The following is a 21,411-nucleotide window of genomic DNA, read 5'->3' on the forward strand; positions in this document are numbered from 1 at the left end:
TTAACATTTGAGATTGAGACAGACTACACAAATTTACTACTATATGCAGTGAAAAGTGTCCTTCCACATCAAACCAGGGGGTTTTTTTAGAAGATACTAGTAAAAACATAAGGCAGGCATTTTACAGTCTGATGTATCCTACAGTTATTAGTGGCCTGTCACTGACTGCATTGGTTTTGCCTATCCGTAGACTAAATTATATGAATATAGAAGAGCATTCTTGGCAGAGACAGGCAATGCTTGGACTAGAAAATGAAACTGTTGAGATTACACTGATGAGAGAGCAATTAGACACATGAAAGTGGCCTCTCTTAGCTGACTTCACCCATTTTAAAATTACATTCCCCACCTGGTGGCATGAGGATTTATCACACTGTAAAATTGCCATCTGAAGGTAGTAAATTTCTTCCCTACCCTTGGACATTTTAAAACTTGGTGGAACTGATAAATAAGTGATGAATTTTTCTCTAAGTGCCAGTGGAAGTTGAGGATGTCTGAAAAGATGTCTTTTTTGAATAAGAAATGTATATTTTTTTCCCCAAAAAATATTTAACATAATTTGTAAGGAGAAAAATGGTAGCAAGTTAGACGACAACATAATAAATTATTATAGACTTACTTGGCCATACTTTTTCCATTTCAAAATAGAAAACTGTGAAGGTAAAATTTTAACTAGTGATTGAAAATCCTGTTCCTGCTTCATCACTCAAGGGATAGACAGAATATCCCCAAAAGGCTTGTGTTGAATTCTTTATGTGGGTGAGAAATGCAAATAGCTTTCAGCAATATTCACAGGACCTCTTTATTCAAACTGTCAGTTTTGTGGCTCCCGTTTCTTCTTCCATTGGTTTTAGTGATAATTATGAAGCTACGATAATGAATGTGTATCTGTAGCTTGCAGCAAACTATCCAGAGAAGAATTCTGATGTGCAGCAACTGTTTTTCTATTTTTTATTTTAGGACGATACTGGTGCTTCTTTGTTTTGTTTTGGTTTGTTTTTTTTTTTCCTTGTATTATTTCCCCCTCTTTCTGTGACTTGGATAATTGATTATAGAGTAAAAGTAGGGTTTTTTTCACACTGGTCTTAAAACACACAAATTATCCTGCAGTAGTTTAGTAAAATGAAGATGGGTTCGTAGAAACCTAGAAATGGTGTCCAAATACAAGCATTTTCTCATTCTTTGCACTGAAATTCATTGTCTTGGCACTTTTCTGAGAAAATAGAGATGAACTGAAATAGAAGAGATTCTAGCTTGAGTTATGTAGATTTTTTTTCATCATTGTAACAGTCAAATATGGAAGTGAGAGGTTGTGTAGTCTTTACCTCTGAAGATTTTTCAAGACACTACTGCGTAAATCCCTGTTTATCTGGGCCAGGGAACAGCAGTCTCATTTTTATAGTGAATTATGGCAGTCATAGGTACAAAGATTGAGATAATCCCATTCTCTGCTTTGCTTTGACAAGTCCTGCCAGCAAGTAGTAAGGCTATCCATTGCAAGTGAGTATTATTTTATAGGTATTTTAATAAATATATCTATATACCTGAAGTTAATAGAAACTGCAGAGACTCTTTTAGCATTTGGGACCAAAGGAAACAAAAAAATCCCGTTGATCAATGTATGGCAAGCTTGTCTACTATCTCTCCTACTGTTCTGTCTCCAGCAGTGGGAAAAAAATCAATATCCATAGGTAAGGACAAATGGGATAAGCATGTTGGATACTTTGCTAGTTTCCAGCTATTTTCAGGTTGCATTGCTTCTTGAAATCAGTATGGTTTCTAGGCATGAGTGTTTGTATAGCTGATACCTACTGCTGGAATCTCCATCAAACTTTAAATAATTAATTGAAGGTATGTTAAAGACTAAAAGCAGTAACTGTCATTGTTAAAATCTTTGTCAATGGTCGATGCTTCTTTATTTAGCCTTTCATTATAACTGTCACTTTTTCTGGGAGTCAGTCTCGAAGAATCACTGCTGTTTTCATTAATTCCTAACTATCTAGTTGAAACCAAGTCTTATTTGAAAATGCTTCTCCTACTGAAGGACGCCATATACTGCATGTTCTTACACCTGTTGGAAGCAGCAGTGAACACTGTACCAAGATAACTCATTAGTGGCTTATTGAAGTTCTGTGTAGCTTGGGAAATCTTCACTGGTTGTGTCCCATGTAAAGTCAGCCTGATAGTATTGACAACATGCTTTAGAAGCTTCAGAGGCTCTAGAAAATGAATGCTGTTTTGAAAATGTCATTCCTTCATCTCCTCTTTTCCTCCCCCTCCAAATTTAGGACTTCTTTCTTAATTTTGGAACTTCCATCCACTAATAACTAATGTGAACATGAGCTGATCTAGTGAGGATAATCATCTTTTATACAGCTATGTGGTAGTGCAAATGTAGCGGACTCAGATAAACAGGCTGTTTGAATCTCTGTTAAAAGTGTTCTTAAAGAAAAACAGTGACAAAATCACATCAGTAGACAAAATTATAAATGAAAGCTTGATTGCAAAGATACCTCCAAAGCCATGTAGAGCGGATTTGGTTAAATGTGTTTGATGTTTTACAAGTAGCACTATACTGACAAGATTTGGTTATTGTTTTTTAAAAAAAATCCTAATTATAAATGTGGGGTAGTATGGGAAACTGTCTTCTGTATTTAAAATAGCTACTTAATTTTGTAAAAAGGAGTTCAGAAGGAAAAACAACTATTTGGATTAAGCAATGGCTCATTTTAAGGCTGTGGGCATGGAAGATTCTGTTAAGAATAAAAGCAGTGCTAATATGTTGAGCAAGAGTGACCTTTCTAAGAAACAATTATAAAATTGTCTGTTAAAGGATGCTGAGAATTTGGACAGTTATTCTGTGGATATAATTCTTTCATTTTAAATAATTTAGTCTTGCATTTGCTATGGACATTTGTTTAGTGGAGGATTCTCTTACAGTTAACATAATGCTGCTGGAGTAAGCTTTTTCATCTTGAATGTATAAGTTGGAAATGACCAGTGATTTGCAAACTTAGATGAAAATGATAGTTATTATCTTGAATATGTTAGCTGCAAGAATTAAATGACTGTATAAGTATCTGCTGCCACTTCTAGCAGCTGTGGCTAATAGTATCAATACTGCTGCTTAGTGGCGCTAAGCTCGGCCCTTGGAGCAATGGAAATGAAAATCTTTATCAGCTCTTAGGATCTACCCCTTTCTGTCTTGAATGCGTTTTCTGATTTGTTTGCTAAAAATTTAATTAGTACCACTGTCTGGTTTCAGCCAATTGAGCTATCTTAAGGTAAAAGTTAAAGGACGAGTACTGCCTTGAAAATTAAAAAAAAAAGTCATACTAATGCTACACCCTTAAATTTTCAGTGTTTGTGAGTAAGACTGGTTGCGCTCATTCTTTCTGGTCTTGACCAGACAGTGACAGTTTATACACACTTGTCATCTGAATTAGGCAAACCATATGTACTCCCACCACCCTCCTGTTTGTGGGTGGCAGTGTACAGGAGCAAGAACTGGGTACTTTCTCTGCTTGGCATCCCTCACCAGTGTGGATCCAAAACATGCAACTTGACTGCAGAACTGTTTTGCTAGTCAACAAGTACTGTACCCCACCCACATTTCTAACTAGCAGATGGTGAGGCAAGCCTGTAGAACACGGTGAGGGATTTTACTACAAGGCTTAAAAGTAAATAAATAATATTTGAAAATCCTATTTAAAAATCTAAATTACAGAACTAATTAGCCACAAAAGCATAGCATCATGGAAGTAGGGGATTTTATATTCTCTGTAAAACTTTCATGGTCACATTAAATAAAATTACTTCAGTAATTTAAAGTATTTCTTAAGCATGAGACAGTATTTTTTTAAGGTATTGGTCATCCTAATGTGCTCAGTGTCAGAGATTTCTGACCAAGACATTTGTTCTGGAAGAAAAGATCAACTTCTGCTACAAGTCATTTTGATTTAGAAAAAAGGGATTAGATGCGCATTTAGAACAAGAAATCTTTCAGCATGAATAAACAGAACAAATTACTTCATTAACTTTCAGCTACTGTGCATTTGTGTGAAACTATGCTAAAACTATAACCCTGTCAGCACAGTATTCTTTCTTTGATTTCCAAATCACAGTATGATTTTTCCAAGTCACCAGCTCATGGGCTGCTGTTTGCTCTGGACATCAAGCAAGGTTTTTCTCTGCTGTTCAGGAATCAAGATGTTGTAGTCCAGGTCATGCTTGCCTCTCTTTCTCTCTCAGTTGTATTCATCTTATTCTTTCTGTGGCTGATCTGTAGCTTTTTGCATAGTTACATAAATTTGGCTTGAATAATCTCTGGTATTTTAATATAATTTATTAATTTAAAAATAATATTTTTAAACTTGATCTCTCTATGCATTGAAATTATCACTAGAACGAAAGACCAAAATTCAAGTCAGATTTATTTTTCTGAATAGGAGCATGCTTAGAACTTTGCTAAGATAGGGGCTTTGCCTTATTGAGCTCACCATCTATATGGTAAGTTCCAATACTAATGTTTGCTCTAACTGGCACTTTTATGTTGCTGTTATCCCCGGAGAACATAGGTCCAGGTTAAAAGATATGGCCAAAGCAGAGTTAAGACCTCATTTAATGAATTTCTCCTCTTTTATAGTGTAGTTTACAATAAAGAAATTACATTATTGGCTTATTCACTCACCACCTCTCAAGGTGATAGGCTGAGCAGTAAGACACGCATTTCCAAATATTATTGTCACAAGACTGAAAACAATTCTAGTGTTCTGACAACAATAGCAGGTGTTGAAATAGTTTACATTCTTACAAACTGTTATCCATCCAGTTCTCATGAGAATGAAAGCTCTCACAGAGAAGCTGTGAGAAGCTGGATTTCTCTGTTTCTCAGCTAAAGCATGAGAAAGGAAAAACTTCGCAAACTACGGAGCTGGAAAATTTCTCTGCTCCTGCCTTTTAGCATCCACACTTTTAATACACAAAAAGGAAATTTACACAAAGACATCTAGAATTAGTGTCACAGTGTGATTACAGAAATGCTGTTATGTTCTAACAGTATTTAATACCCACTCTGTGGTTATGTATCATCAACAGCAAGATTCAAAGAAAATTGCTTGTTGGGTTTGACCTAAGAATCTGTATCTTGTTTGATCAATTTTGTCAGAAGATTGTGACCTGTCAGTCTCTCTCACTTCCCTGCGCTGTGGCCTCTGTTCTGACTTTCTATTCTGTTAAGTTCACCTAATTTATCATTTGTCTGGGGACCTCATCCCATATATTTAAAAAATCTGCATTTTGTACATAGCAGCAGGATATCCTCTAGCATCATTAATTGAATTTACACAGTACGTCTGAGCACCAAAATAAGGCATTTTACCAAAGATATCTGTACAATAATTACGAAGATATAGTGGTTCCAAATTCTAAGGTGAAAGAAAAAGGTAAACAAGTCAGTTTTCAAGTTGATTTTACAGATGAAAGAAGTCAAGTATTTTTTTATATCTCTGAATGAAATAAACCAAACACGTTCTGTGATATGATCCTTACTTACTGCTAAGACTTGAACTCCAACATCAGAATACACCTACTAATGTAAATTGTAATCATCCAGGTTCATGAAAAGCACTGAGGAAATTGAACAAAGGAAGTAAATTCTGTTTTGTACTCCGTCAAAGCTGAAGTTACTGCCTTCTTCTGTTTTCTTTAGGTGTATCTTTACAATGATTTTTTGTATTGTCATTTGGCTGCCTGCTGAGTGTCCATGTTGCATCCCTGCAAGGAACGCATTACAGGAGTTTAAAGAGGATGAAAACGATTCAATGAGTCATGGTTTTTTCCTTACATTAATAGCAAAACTATATCCATTAGCATTCTAAATCCAGGAGTTGTATTCAAATCTTTCTGATACCTGAATTATAAGATGATGTGCCATATTAATCTGTTCTCTAGTCTGTTTTATTGAAATGCCATCATTGTAAACTAGTTCTAAATGCTATAGTTCATTCATAAGTCCAAAGACAATGTGAGTGGAAAGGACAAGTGAACAAAATATAAACCCCTAGCATTGTGAGAAGAAGTTCAGTAGAAGTTGAAAGTCTATTAATTGTACTTCCCCTTAAAGAATTTGGCTGGTAAAGGAAACAAATGCAACCTTTTGAATGTAATTGTGTGTGCTCTGAAATTATGTTGTAGTGAATAACTAAATATTGGGTGGGGGTTTTTTTAGAAAATAAGCCTACTTCTAGGTGAATTAATAAAACACTTGTGGCTTGCATTGCTTTCTACGTAGTCCTGAAGTTGTAAAGTGTGAGCCTTATGCAGAGAAGGCTGATGTCTGGGCTGCAGGATGCATCCTTTATCAGATGGCCACTCTGAACCCAACATTTTACAGCACCAATATGCTCTCCTTGGCAACTAAGGTATTCACATTTGCCAGATCAACCTCCCAATTATTTCTGCATGTGTTATCATGAATGAGAATTCATGTTTAAGTTATTGACATGTAAACTGCTCTCAGCTCTAATGTGTGTGTCTTGTGAATGAGCACAAGTGTTTATTATTGTGTGAATTGCTGTCTTACCATTGTAATTGCAAAAATTGCTTGTAAATGTTCAATATTGTAGCACTTTAATCTACAGTAAGTATGTACACTAATGTGGATACCTGACTGGAAGAAACATTCTGCATTAGAAGATGTGTTCTAAGTTGTTCTGCAAGTTAGAGCTGATGATGTAATGCTCATCAGGTTGTTTCTAGGGGCAATAGTTATCATATTGGATCTTCGAATAAATAATGGAGTCTTTTTCTTCAACAAATTGTAGACTTTTTATTTTTCAGATAGTAGGGGATGTGTATGAACCTGTGCCAGAAGGATTGTACTCTGAAAAAGTTTCATTTGCCATTAAGAGGTAATTACTCATTTTATTTCGACATCCTGCTGAAAAGATGTTTTTGTTTTGTGTGCTCCCAGCAGAGATAATGCGACAGTTTGCAGACTTTAGCAACTGCCAGTATTCGTCTGTGAATAGGAAATATTTTCGGATTTGAAGAAAAGCAGAGCTATCTCCTTACACCAATAGTAACATATACAATATAGCTGCAGATGTGCAACTGGAAAGCTCATACCAGTATAGTCAGGGCATTCATTTAGCCACTATATACTTTATATTCTGTGCTGAAATTTATATTTAACAATATTAGTACAGTACTTAATTCCCTACACATCATTTCCCCCCCACCCCCCATAAAAATCCAGCATTTTGAGTAATTTTCAAATGCAGATTGTGGTCAAGGAAATAACCCTGTTACAATATGTTACTTATAGATCACTGTATGATCATGTTCATAGCTTTTTCTGTTTATTTGACAGATGGAAATATGTTTTTCACCATTTTATAATTCTGTTAGCACAGCAGCAGATATAACAAAGTAATGGAGGAAAAGATGAGCTTGTACTTGCTACACTCACTCATCACATATTTCTTAACTATGTTTATATCTTCCTGGAGATAAGGTAATGTGTAAGGCAAAGTATAGAGTGAATTAGAGATTTAGTTATCTCCCTTGATTTTTCCATTTTAGAAAAAAACCCCCCACCTAGCACAAAAATGCTTATATTTTCTACTCAGATATTCAATTCTGTCTCTGAAAAGCACATTACTTTACAAAGACTAAGGTTTTTATAGTATGTTTTATTGTACAGAAGGGTTTCTGTTATTTAAAGACCTTGTGGATGAAGGACAGTAATGGGGAGTACAGGAGCTAATAGAACTAACGTTTATGATTAAGTGGTTCTGAAATGAATTTTAATGGAAATATTAAAATCTTTACACAAGAATTTTTCTACGTATTTTATTAATGGTGGGAAGCATGACATGTTTTTTTTTGTTATTGTTAATTGGGGGGGTACTGTTTTTAATATTATCTCTTACTATGGGTTAAATCTTAAACGATGTACCAGCTGGTCTTTGTACTACTGATGATATCTCTTTGAGCCAGGAGGTTCAGCCAGTTATCTTCCTACCTTATAGTCCTTTGGATACTGTAGGATAGTGTGTCAATGTTATGTTTAGGTTTTTGCTTATGCTTTGTGAGATATTTAGAAAGAATAAAAAACATTAAAGAAAAACAGTAATAATGAGATTTTAATTATAATACAGATGAGAAAACATTAACAGAAAAGATGTAGTTATTTTCAAATGACTGGAACACAACACATTTCAAAGATGAATGTCGTAAATAAAAACATATTTTCTTGATAACGGTTTGAAGAAATATTGAAAGTTTCATGTTGCAACTGTAAATTTTCATTTAGTGTTATCATTACTATTCATTAGTATTGTTATTAAAATACAGTTTTATTGCTTTAAGCTACTAAAAAATGTTCTGGAATCATAGCCATCAAATTCCTTCAGAGCTGAACATCAGTCTACTTGGTGTTTAGTCATAAATCATTTCTAGATGCACGGGAAATGGATATAGGACTTACTATAAATTGCTTCTAGCTCCCTTTATTCTTGGAAATTATGCCCAATTTCAGTGAATTAAAATAAAAAATTAAAAGAACCCCAACTCACAGTATTTTTTAAGGGTGTAAACTTGCACCTCTTTAAAAGAAATACAAAATTTAATGCAAAAAAGATTTTAAAAGCATGAAATTAGTGAAATTAATCAACATATTTAAGCAAATTTAAACAAAAATATTAAAATCAATAAATCAAAGTATTGTAAAACATTTAAAAAAGTGCTTCTTTGCACGGCAGTTGTGTTTTACTAAGAAAGAACTGCTTTAGAAATAATAAGTCATTCTATGGCATTTTCTTTGAAGAAGAGTGTTGTGTTATATGTTTATGTTAGCAGGCCAATAGTACTGTGCAAGGAAATCATAGTAAATTATCAGGTTCATTGGAGTTAACAGATTTAAGACACTTTTTAGTACATGCAGCACTGTCCCTAGCAGCTTTCCTGTCCTACACTGCATACAAAATATTCTGGGGATTTAAAAATAGACCTAATAATATATTATTACTGTTACTAAACAGCTACCTAGGGTGCCTGAAACAACAATCACAGACTTGTTAAAGTATTTTAGATTGGAAGGGACCCCTGGAAGTATCTAGTCCATCCTGCTTCATGCAGATAGAATTACATCTGGTTGCTCACTGCTCAGGGTTTTGTCTAAGTCAGTTTTGAATATCAAAGGATGGAGATCCCACAACTTCTCTGGGCCCTCTGTAGTGCTTGTCTGCCTTTGTGATTGAAAGTAATAGTAATAATAATAACAATTGTTGTATCTATCCAGACTTCCCTGTGGTTTAGCTTATGTCTCTTGCCTCTTGCTCTAACACTGTGTACCTCTGAGAAGGATCTGGCCATGCCTTCCTGTTATGCAGGTAGCAATCAGGTCTCTGAATAGGTGGTCCAGGTCCCTCTGACAACAGCCCTGCCCCATGTATCCCTGAAATTCATTGTTCAGAAACCTTTGGAGAATGCACTCTCTCCCGTCATCTAGGTCGTTAATAAAGACATTAAATAGTACTGACCCAATATCAGTCCTTGGAGGATGCTACTTCCAGCCATCAGCTGGTCTTTGTACTACTGATGATATCTCTTTGAGCCAGGAGGTTCAGCCAGTTTTCTTCCTACCTTATAGTCCTTTGGATACTGTAGGATAGTGTGTCAAACAAAAGCCTTGCTAAAATAAAGCTACCCATAGGGTATACTGCTCTCTCCTTGTCCTCAGACAGCAGTCTCATTGTAGACACCAGTCAGCCTAGTCAGGTAAAAGAGCTGTTTGGTTAATCCATCCTCACTGTTCCCAGTCACCTTCTTGTCATTTTTGTGCTTGAAAATTACTTTCAGAGGAGATAGCTCTATTATTTTCCCAGAGACTGAGGTGAAGCTGACTGGCTATCAGCTCCCTGAATCCTCCCCCTTGCTTTTCTTGGATATTTGTGTTATATTCAACTTTTATCAATTTACAGAAACCTTCTTTTGATCCTTTTAGATATGACAGATCGTGGTATTGACCAACTGAATCCCTCAGACCCTTCTCATTTGGTCCCATGGGCTTGTGTACATCCAATTGGCTTAAATGCTTTTTCACTCTATTTTCTGCTATATGGAAGTTTTTCATGCTCATAGATTCTACAGGTAGGCTCAGAGATCTGAAACACTTATGGCCAAAGTTTCTCAATGGAAATGAAGGCAAAAGAGGGACCAAGCATCCCAAACGTTTTCACCTTGTTTGTCACTAGGTTGCTTAGTGGGTCCACATTTTCCATAGTCTTTTTTTGTTGGTCTTTCTTCTGCCTTCCACATCCATTGCTAGTTTCAACTTTTTCAGCTTCTGCTGAGGTTTGGCTTTCCTAACTCTACCCTTTGGGCAATGTCTGTATTCTTTCTGTGTAGCCTGCCCCTGTTTCCTACATGTAGGATTGGGCTGTTCTAGTGCTTTGAGATGTCCCTGAAGATTAGCTTGCTTTCCCAAGCTTTCCCTTTACCTTCCACAGCAGTCTTCTGTGAGATTCTACTGGGAAGATCCCTGTACATGCTGAGTTCTGCTCTCCTGAGGTGCTGTTTTGTAACCATACAATATCGCTTTCTCACTTCTCTCAGGATTTCGAACTCCACAGTCTGATGGTTGCTGTAAGATCAAGAAGCTGCCGTTGATCTTCACATCCCTGCCTCTTTCTTCCTTGTCTGAGAGCAACAGGTCTGGCAGAATACCTTTCAGCTCCATCAAGAAATTGTCATCGGCAGATTCCAGAAATCTCCTGATTGCTGCACTCAGCCATATTACCCCATCAACAGATATCAGGGTGATTAATAGACCCCAATAAGTGTCTGGAATCATGAAGCTTCCTTCATCTGTCCAACAAAGGCTTCATTGACTTTCTTTCTGGTTTTGTATGGTTTATAGCAGTCATCTATCACAATGTCACCCATGTTGGTCTGCTCCTCTGATCCTCACTGACAAGCTTTTGACTACACGTCAGGAGTCGGACTGCAGCCTGACTTTAGCCTTTCCTCCTTAGTGATAAATACCTAATTAGGTATGTCCCCTGTCCTTCACATTTGACCCCAGTGCACTGTGGTCACTTTCTCAGTGTGTTCAGAGTTGGCCCTAATAATGTTATTTGTGCCCACACAAATGAGCAACAAGAAGTAATAGCCCAAGGGTTAGGATGAGTCTTGGTAGTATCTCCACAATGTCCTGAATCCAAGCAACAGACATCACATTCATCAAATTGATCAAATAGATGGATGTCTCTGTTCCCTCAGCCTCAAATGACTGTCAGCTACTGCATCTTACCTGTGATGTGAACACTTGTTTCAGACTCACCTGGCTGTGAGGTGTCCTCCATTAGGCTTTGTTCTTCCTCACCTGTTCCTAGGTCACTATACCTGTTCTGCAATTATTCCTCTGTAGTTAGAGGAAAAGCCTTCCTTCCCTTGGCAGAAGTCATAAGTCTTCAACCCACCTCCTCTTGAGAGCCTTCATTCACTGCTCCTTTGAGGGCAAGCTCTAGATATTCCTTTTTCCTTGCATTGTTTTGAGAGTGTTGTCTCTGTGAAGATCCTGACATTCTCCTGTAAATCCTCCTTCACATCTGCTTTATTCAGTGGTGCAGTGCCTTTGACCAGAGCACAGTCCCCACAAGGGAGGGCATGTCTCCCCCATCCCAGGAAAAGGCCCCAGGCACTCCTTAGTGTGTCTTGGATATCACAGCTGCAGCCTCCAGTAGCAGTTCTGTCCGGGTCAGTGTCAAGGATAACTGTTCCAGTGGGTGCTGGACACTGTGCCATGGTGTGTCAATACCAAGGCTGTCCAGCATCAAGCTGTCCCAGGCAGGATGAGCGAGCAGTGCTGGCTGGCATAACTTCATAAATACCAGGGCAGGAATGCAACGGTGGAAAAGGTTTTTTAGAAACAAGTAAATAGAGAATGTTCTTTCTGTAGCTGCTTGACTCCTGATAAAGAGGCATGTCCAGATGTAGTGGAGGTCATCTCACTTCTGTCTGATGTGATGATGAAACGCCTGGATGTTTTATGCACCTCTCATCTCATGTTGCAGAAGAAACTGGATCGGCAGAAGGGACAAACCCAGTGGTACTTCATGGAGGCTAATCGAAATGCAGTGACCTATCACTATCAGCTCTCCATTTTATCACAAGTAAGTACATGTATTAGGCTTATTTTTTGTTATCATTGTTTGCCATATCTGAGAAAATAAGGTGCAACAAAGCAGAAAATAAATCAAAATGAAAAGATCCACCCTCCTGTAACATTCTTCCATGCAGGCTTTAAAATTTATTTTTAACGAGGTATTCATTAATTTTTTTTTTACATTCTTATGCAGGAAAAATGACAGTATCTTAAAACCCAATGTCATTCTGTGTTGGAAAATGGCATTGTTATGGAGGTTCTTACAGCTTTGATAATATCTGATAACATTTAATTATTACTGCACACTTGTGAATGGTTTGTGAATAGGAGAATATACGCTTGATTAGGGTGATAATCTTGTGTATGATTCATAAATAGTGACACCTAGAAAATGGAACCTACATGAATAAAATTTTTAATTACAGATTGCAAAATACAGACCAGTGATGCTGATAAAACATTTGCTCATGCTTTCTAGCTCTCTGATACAGTTTTGCAGAAATACTTCTTACAGTTCTTTCATTTGCTTCAGGCTGTGTTTTAAGCACCTTTCATGAAGTACATTAGTATTTTACATAATAAACCAAACTCATATATGATCTCAGAGAATTTATTTTAAAAATACAGGGACAATGTTTCTGTGTAGCAAAAGTGTCCTTTGAAAATTGTTATGATAATTGGAAAATAAAGTTATAATTTACACAGCCACTCTTGTCTGTTCAGATATTGCATCTCTTAGATTCCTGTTATCAGGGCCCAGCAGTTTGTACTGAAGAACCTCTGTGTAGGAAAAAGGTTTTTTAGAACACTTGGTCCCGAACATGCTAGTCTTCACCTTTCAGACATAACACTTGTATAAATAGTTAATTTTTTTTCAGTAGTTTTCTTACCTAGCAGTCTAAGATCATTATTTATATTACACCATTTTTTCAGTAAAAAGAATGCCAAACCTTCCAGCAAACTGTAAGAAACCACTGCCTTTTGAAATGTAAGAGGTATTGGGATGAAAGAAGGATACAGAGTAGGATTTGTAACTTAAAACACTATAAACAATTTTTTTCCATGTTTTTTTAATTTAAATTTTCTTAACTTAAAGCTTTGGAAGCTTGTTGTATGTCACTATTTTTTTTGTATCTTGATATAGTCATTCTCTTGCCTAACTGTGATGAAATTTGCAAAAAAATGTGCTGTAGATGGAAAGATGCTAGATTTGGGATTTTGATTCAGTTATCGTGTCTTTGAGAGAAGAGTGCCCTATCCAGATATTTGTGAGATATGACTGAAATGATAGTTCTACATAGAAGTTAGAATACTTGTGTTTTGTATAAGTACTTGGAAAATACACCTATCTACAAAACTGCCTGTGTATTTTGGGTGGTAATGGCTAGTTTTCTCAAGGAAGAAACACTGCAATTCTAGTTCCGCTCCAATAGATATTTTATTATGCATATTAAAGGAACAAGAGGTTCTGACAAAGATCCAGAACACTGAAGAAATGGAGAGGAATAAGACTTAGTAATGAGAAGTGGGAGACCTAACTTTGCAAATTGTTGTAAATAAGAATAAATCAGGCTAGGATCTTTCAAATTTCAGAGGCATGTTACAGGGCTTAAAAACAGGAGCCATGTTGTTTCATTCTTCCTGGTATTTAGGGAAACTTTATAAAGTGGAAGGATTTCTAATAAAGAGAATAATTATTACTGAAAAGTTTTCCTTTTGAAAAAAAAAAGGCAATGTTCTAACTAAAAGTGCTTGGAAGAATTTCAAGCAGCTGCTCCTGAAATAAAAAGCTCTGTGAGATATAGACAGCCTAATTCATCTTAGTCAAGGCCCCAGCAATTCCACACCCAAGTAATTTGTCATTTTTCCATGGTGTCAGAGAATTCAGTGTTTCTGCCATGTAGTTCAATGTTTTGTTGAAGCCAGCTAGCTTATACTTTGCTTTTTCTACTAAAATGTGCTTATGGCCTCCTTTTTCATCCCAGTTGTGTCATACTGTGAATGTTTCTGGAATAAGGACTGTACTCTGTCCTTGTTTATGGAACTAAAGAACAGAGATCTTTTGGAGACAGAGTGAAATTTGTTTTATAAGTAGTTTAAGACTAGTTTGGAAGCTGTTAAATAGGCAGTTGAAAGGCAGGTCAGTAGATGATGAAGTATAGTTAGCTTGTGTGGTACATACAGCATAAAATCCATGCTTGAAAATATTCCTAGTAAAAAGAATCGTCAGCAGCTCCCCCCACAAATTCTTATATTTGCTAGTTTTCCATAGAAATTGTTGTTTATGTTAGAATAGAAGCAGATGTAGGGGTGGCAGCTGTTTGATAGAATTAGTGTGTTCAGTTCTGAAAGGTTAAGGTTGCTGACATAACACAGGGAACAGAGGACCCAAACGAGTAACTAAAATGGCAGTAATTCTCTCTCACATTGCACCTTTCACTTCAACGTGATCAATATTTTATTTTCATGCTCTAGGTAGGAAGAGGTGGAGAGGAAAAAGGTAGTTTGTGTAAGGTCACCAAACAGAACAGTGTCAAAGTTGAGTTTTCTGTGTTCCAAGGCAAACATGAGTCTCAAAACAGGAGTTTATCTAACTAATAAATTATCTTTCTAATATTTTCCTTTGAAGAGATGAGCATGTAGCCAAACAATAATTTGATTGCTTTTTTGAAGTATATAAATTTGAAAAATGTATTTTGTCTGTTTAGAAAGCAGTGAAAATAAGTCACTTCTATTACTTTGGAAATATGTGTTTTGTTACATGGGCATCATCCATTATTGTTTCCTTTACTGCATATATCCTGAAATATTTTAAACTTTTTTCTCATTGCCACATTTTTTAATGTAAAATATAAATATACCTAAAAGAGTATAGAATTATGAATATTCAGTTCAGTCTTGTCTTTTGAATGTGGTAGAGAACAACAGAAATTTTATAATTGGAGTCCATCAGCTAAAAAAATATAACAAAATAGGAGACATTTGTACCTTCTGCTGCTCTCAGAGAATATATCAAAAATGGGCAGACATGGTAGACTACCTGGATGGTCAGAACAACTTCTTTTTCTCAGTTTCTGTAGTTCTGATCTGTGCATATGGCACATATATTCTGTCACATTCTTTCTCTATGCCTCTCTGTGTTCTTTGGGAATTGAAGCTTATTTTCATTTTTGTATCAATAATGTCACATTCCATTTTTAAATTTAGTATGCAAATCCATGTATTCAGATCAAGTTCCCAGTTACACAGAGTAATGGGAGACTACAATGCTTAGACAATGGGAAAAATAGGTCCAACCTTTTTTTCTGAGTGTAGTCTGATCTATGGAGTGGCTCCCCATTCCATGTTAGTCAGGGCTAATTGGAGTCAAAAGTCATTAACAGTGCTTGGTCTGAGCTGGTTCATTTAGGTTGCCCTTAGCTGAGTGCTTTGACCTAGTGTTCAAATGCATGAGAACGCTCATTAGCAAGGCTGCTCTCTGCGTTCTCCTGTTTTCGCACTTGAACTGGTCTTTCCCTAACCCAGCATGCTGGAGAGATGGCATATAGAGCACAGCGAGTCATCTTCCATCCAGATAGGATTTTTAGCTGCAGGTCCACGCTGGCCCTCCCAGGCTAGTTCTGTAGGTATCAAGGTATTGTGCTACTGGACTAGGTTGCTGCTGCTGGAAAACATACTCTGATTATTCTTCTTGCAGGCAGCTTGGCTACAGCCTGTGCTAGGAAATCTGCCTCTCTCTCCTGCACAAGCTGTTCAACTATTTGTTGGCTGAAAATAGTAAAAGAAGCAGTGTAGCTGTTTTCAAACTATATCTAAACCACTAAATTTAAACTAAAGAACCTGACCAAACCTGAAATAGCTGATGCAGTTTCCTGGTGTATCTGTGGCATAAACCTTCATACTCCACTTCTAGATGATTGGCTTGATCGTACTTTGTCTTTTCTGTATTGGTTTAGAAACATGAATGATGTATCTAAACTCTCAAGAAACATTGGGATTTCTTTTTATGTCCCTTCTGTCACAAAGACCCTAATGTAAATAATTGTGAAGCACTCCGTGCTAATATCTGTAAATAGAGCATGTTACTGTTCTCACTCTTCTTCACCCACAGGAAGGGATTATCTTTATCGCAGTTGTTTTCTTCATCCCCAGGAATGTGTGGCCAAAGGGGGAAGGATTAAAGATCATGGCTGAAGAAACCATACATTTGTAACCCTGCAGGGTACTGGCAATTCTTGTAATTCAAAGCAGCTGTTCCTTTCCTCCAATTTTTAGAAGAGATGAGGATCACAGCTGTATGAAAGACAAAGAAACACAACATAATCTAACTGCTTTTTCACCCAGTCATTTCCCCCATGACCAAATTCAGTTCTGCTCTGCTGGCAATTGTTGTGCTAATAATCATGTTAGTTTCTAAGCATCACCACATGCATTACAAAGTAGTACTTAATTAGCAATTCGATTTGAATTAATCAAGTTTTTTTGTTAACTCAGAAAAAGACATAAAGATTGGATTAATGTTCATTTTAATTTCCTTTTCCTTTGTGTTTAGAAATAGATTTTGTGCCATTCAGTGCATAAAAGATTTTCTTTCTTAGAACAACTGTGTATGTATGCAGCAATTGTTTTAGTATTGGTTAAAGCAGTGAGTATGCTTGGCTTTAAAACACCTACCATGCAACAGGTTATTAATATTTCAGAAATATATTCCAGTAATTATGCTAGGCTAGAATTTTAAAATATTTTTCTTAAAATTATCATTAAAATTTATTAGATTTTTATATAAAAGTATGGATGATCGTAACTGTGCACTGCTGCATACATATCCCTTTGGAAATGAGAGAGGACTCAGGAATGTCGTGAAGACTTAGCATTCCACAAATTGTTTTCTTATTCTTCCGCCTTTGGCTCCATTGATTTTTTTTTTTTTTCTGACACCATTCTCTTCTGCTGTTTATGTAGCAGGTACTAGAATTTGTGTCTAAATGTTAAAAATGTTGGTGTGATAAAAAGAAAGTAACCATTTTACATTTTTACTGTTTGTGTTCGGAGAGTAAAGTGACAATGCAAAAACTGTTTTGCAGGTATAATTTTTTTTAAGAGTTGCAGAATAGAAAATAGTCACCACAACCAAGTTAGTACCTGTGAAAATGTATTATTGAACTCTTAAGGACAAATCCATGACATGCTTAATTCAGCTTAATTTGTTAGTGCATCAAAAATTTTTAACAGCATTGCAGAATGTAAAGGAGGAAGAGTTGTCAGAGATTATCTTGTCCATTTCCAAGCCATAGAGTTACCTGTCGCTCCTGACAGATATTTGACCAGTCAGTCCTAAAAACGTCATGTTATAGAAACAGTTTGGAAACAGCAGAAATCCAAAAACTGTCTTTACCATCAGGAATCACATGTCTGATTGACTCTTTTTTTTTTTTTTCCATATGAAGACCACATCTGCAGTTAGTCTGATGCTTGCAGAAAATTTTGTTCTTTGCTTGAAAGAGTATATACTTTATGTATGTCTGGTTTCCAGGAGATATTAGATGGACATATGCTTGTGCATATATGGGAAGTGTATGATGCTTGAAATTTTCAGACCCAATCTTAAATGTCATATAAGGGTTCTGATAGCACTGAGTGCAGAATATCCCCAAAAACTGTTTGCTGAGCACATTCAAACCTGTTACATAGTGTATGAACACATTGTACTAGTTTGAAAACAAACTAGTGGGAGATACCAAGTCAGAATAACAATTTAATAGGGAAATAAAAGGAGGGGGGAAGAAAAAAAAATAAAGGCGGATAACACTGGGTTAAACTGACAGAGTTAGGATACAACCTGGCACCCTGTTAGGCAGGGTGGTGGTGGCAGTCTGGTAGAATGGTGGCTGCAGTCCTCCCGAAGCGGTGATCCTGTAGAAAAGGGTCTGCTCCTCCTCAGAAGGTCCAGTGGTGGCTATGTAGCTCCTGTCCTCTGGAAATCCAGGGGGAAGGTTGGCTCTGGTGTTCAGTCTCAGATTATATCCACGATGGGATGCTTGGTTCCTCCCTCTGGGTGGAGCATCTCACAATGGGGTGATGAGTCATGAGGCCAAGTGTTGATTAGGCTCATTAACAGAAGATAGTCTGGAGGGAGTTATCTCTGAGTCATGCGGCAGGACAATGATGGGCCATTAACAGAAAGATAGTCTGGGGGGAGGAGGCAAGGAAACACTGCCCCACCTGATTTCAACAGCTCCTGAGGATGGTAATAGAACACACTGCAACCCAGGACACATATTTCTCTTTGCAGGATCCCAGATAGATGCAATAGTTAAACAATTAATTACTGAAAATTTCCTCCCCACAGTGGAAATAGGTAAAAGTTCTCTAATTTGTTGTATCCCCACCCTGTGGCTTTTTCTTTTCTTTTTTTAGATTTAATTTTAGCTGAATAATAAAAAATGTGGAGACCGAGAAGGAAAGAAATGAGAATAATCAGACATCTACAGAACATGACTTAAAACATGATTTTAACATGACTTGACATGATTTTAAGTGTAGTGTTCAAAATTGGACCTAGTTACTCCAACTGAGAATCTTATTGGTACCAAGTAGAAACAATACGCAAATCTTCAGAATTATTCTTTCCTTTATATATCCAGTATCATGTCTGCCTTTTCATAACAGCATGGTATTGTAGCGTCATATTCTGTTTCTGGTCCAGCAAAATCCCTATATATTTTGCTGCAGAGCTTCTGTCACCTGTCCCTCTCTAGTCTGTGCATTTGTATGGTTGTTTCTCCTTGCTTATAGAACTTTGCGTTTTCCCTATTTAAACTCCATCAGTTCTTTTAGTTTGCCCAGTTTCTCACAACCTTCTTTGACACCAATTGTCACTTTCATTGACACAACTCTGTGTTTGATGCATATGCTGCAGTATGATATATGATGTGAATGTATCACAGCCTGGGCACCTTTAATAGGCACTCTATCTACCCATTATGCAGATTATCATTGTAATTCAGTGACAACATTGAGTGGTTTTGCAACAAGGTCAAAAAGGAGCCTGATAAATTGTGCTTGCTACCCATTTTCAGTTTAAGAAACACTTAAAGCAGTTACCAAGTTGAGTACAATTTTTATGGTCGATTACTCAGCCAACTGATCGTGACTTTGTCTAGGTTACACTTCTCTAGCTTTCTTCTAAGATGTCATGAAAAAAATTGTCAAAAGCCTTACTAAAACCTGCATATGTAACATCTACCTCTTCCTAATGCACAAGAGATGTTACCCCCTTACTGAAAAAGATATATTGGTTTAGCCTGGTTTTTTTCCCTGACAATTAATTTCACGTTAGTTATTACTTATTTTATTGGTAACTTTAGGGTTTTATGAACAGTTTACAAGTGGAAATAGGTTGTCTTTTTTTTTTTTTTTTAAATAGAAATTCAATTGACTAGCATAATGGTGTAATTGTAAATGTCTCTAATAAAGAAGATTAATTAAACACTGTTTGCAAATGCCACAAGAGAGCTCTATATTTCATGAAGACAGAAAAGTTAATTCTTTTGGACAGCAGTATGACAAAGCTAAACAAAAGATGAGTATCTTTATTTTATTTAAGCCTACTTTTTTTTCCTAGAGACTTTTAGATTCCTGTTGGAACTCAAACCCAACAATTTAGGTTTTGCTTTTCCAAAACCAAAGTATATCTCAATTTTACAGTATCGATGGTTACCAATGAAGAGATAGACAGTACGAGTATACAGGATATGATTGAAGACAGAAGAAGTTTTCTTCGTGGCTGGGACACAAATTTCCAGAGGTGCTTTTGCTCATTAATAAAGGTAGATGAATGCTGGAAAAAAATGGTAATTGGTTCATAATTTGAACATTTTTTGTAGGGGGACTTCTTCCCTTATCTTTCCTTTTGAACTTTGTTTTTTATACAAGAAGGCAGAATTTGTTTTAACAATCAGTCTGAAGAATGGGGAAACTGAGGTACTACTTTATAAGGATAATGGGAAAATAAACTGGATCAGCTGATGGAGACTTCAGAAAGATTTGTAAAATACTGGACTCTAGAATCAAGTGTAGGTATGAGCACAGTTCAAATGAATAAATATCAACCCAACTCCTTTTTAAATGTTTGAGATATTTTGAATATTCCGGTTTCATAGATTTCTTTGAAAGGTAAGTATCTGTTTTTCTCCTTATCTGAAAGAAGTCTCTCTGAGACTTCAAGGCATATGAAAATGATTGTTTCAATGTGTTGGAGAGCACTTTTCTCCATGACCTTCTCAAAAAATTATGTTCTTTATATCCTTATATCCTTAGGTAGGTCCTTTTGGTTCCTCTCCTATGGTGAGCAAAAGTGACATTGAACTTGCATCCCAGCCTCTTCTAGTCAGGGTACTTTTGTTCTTCTAAATCAGCCAGTTGTCCTACTCAGAAGAGAAAAAACAGTATATAATATTGCTTTTGAAAATTATTAGCTATTTTTTAGGTGGAGTAAAGCATGTCACAGAAAATGTATTCATTACTCTCAGATTAGTAATGAAATACTGTAGTTTTCTATGTTCAGCTATTATGTAAATGGATCAGGCTTTATTTATGGTCAGATTATAGCTTTACAGTTTATATAACTGCTTTAACGCTCTAGGATATGTTTCACTGATCTTTGAACAGTTTCTATAGCAGGCCTGCCAATTATTTTAGCGTGAGTTTTATGGAGTTCAGTTCAGACATTTCCAACAGGTTTCCTTTCTTGATGGGCAGTGAGGTCTGGCACCAGTTGGTATCAGGTCTCTTTTTGATCTTTTTTTTTTTCCCCATCAGCTCCACCTGATTTACAAGTTGTTGTTAACAAGTAGTCTTTTGAGTATGAGGTTCAATACTGAAAATGTTGAAAGGAGGTTTAAGTTTGAAATGTCCATGCAGTTTGACCTGTCTCTCTCTTTACTTTGATTCCTTTGATGGGGAACAAGTGAACTGGTTCTCTTCAGTAACTGTGGACTGACTGTTCAGGGCACAAGAAGTGTGTTCATGTGTGCCAGGACTGGAGTGCTCTCTTAAAGTAAGTTTGAGAGTCATTGTTAGTGGTTTTCATGCCGTGCTACACTGCAGTCACTGCTATTGTGGTGTCTTGGACATAACCTCAGTCCAGTACTGAAGTATAAAATGACCTTTTCCCACCTGAATTTAAAGGGAAAATCTTGACAAGCCATCTCTTGGCTTGTTAAGTTAGGAATTTGGGA

The 21,411-nt window shown here is 36.5% G+C and overlaps 1 protein-coding gene across 1 annotated transcript in view; it reads left to right on the plus strand.

Moving 5' to 3' along the window:
- The window catches only part of NEK10 (NIMA related kinase 10), a 100,672-nt gene that overhangs the window by 41,664 nt on the left and 37,597 nt on the right, over positions 1 to 21,411 (plus strand). The window contains 3 exon segments of the mRNA XM_039569296.1: positions 6,292 to 6,422; positions 6,841 to 6,911; positions 11,966 to 12,178. Coding sequence (XP_039425230.1) covers positions 6,292 to 6,422; positions 6,841 to 6,911; positions 11,966 to 12,178 — 415 coding nt within the window.

The sequence above is a fragment of the Corvus cornix genome, chromosome 2 (assembly GCF_000738735.6).
Source record: "Corvus cornix cornix isolate S_Up_H32 chromosome 2, ASM73873v5, whole genome shotgun sequence".
NCBI lineage: Eukaryota > Metazoa > Chordata > Aves > Passeriformes > Corvidae > Corvus > Corvus cornix.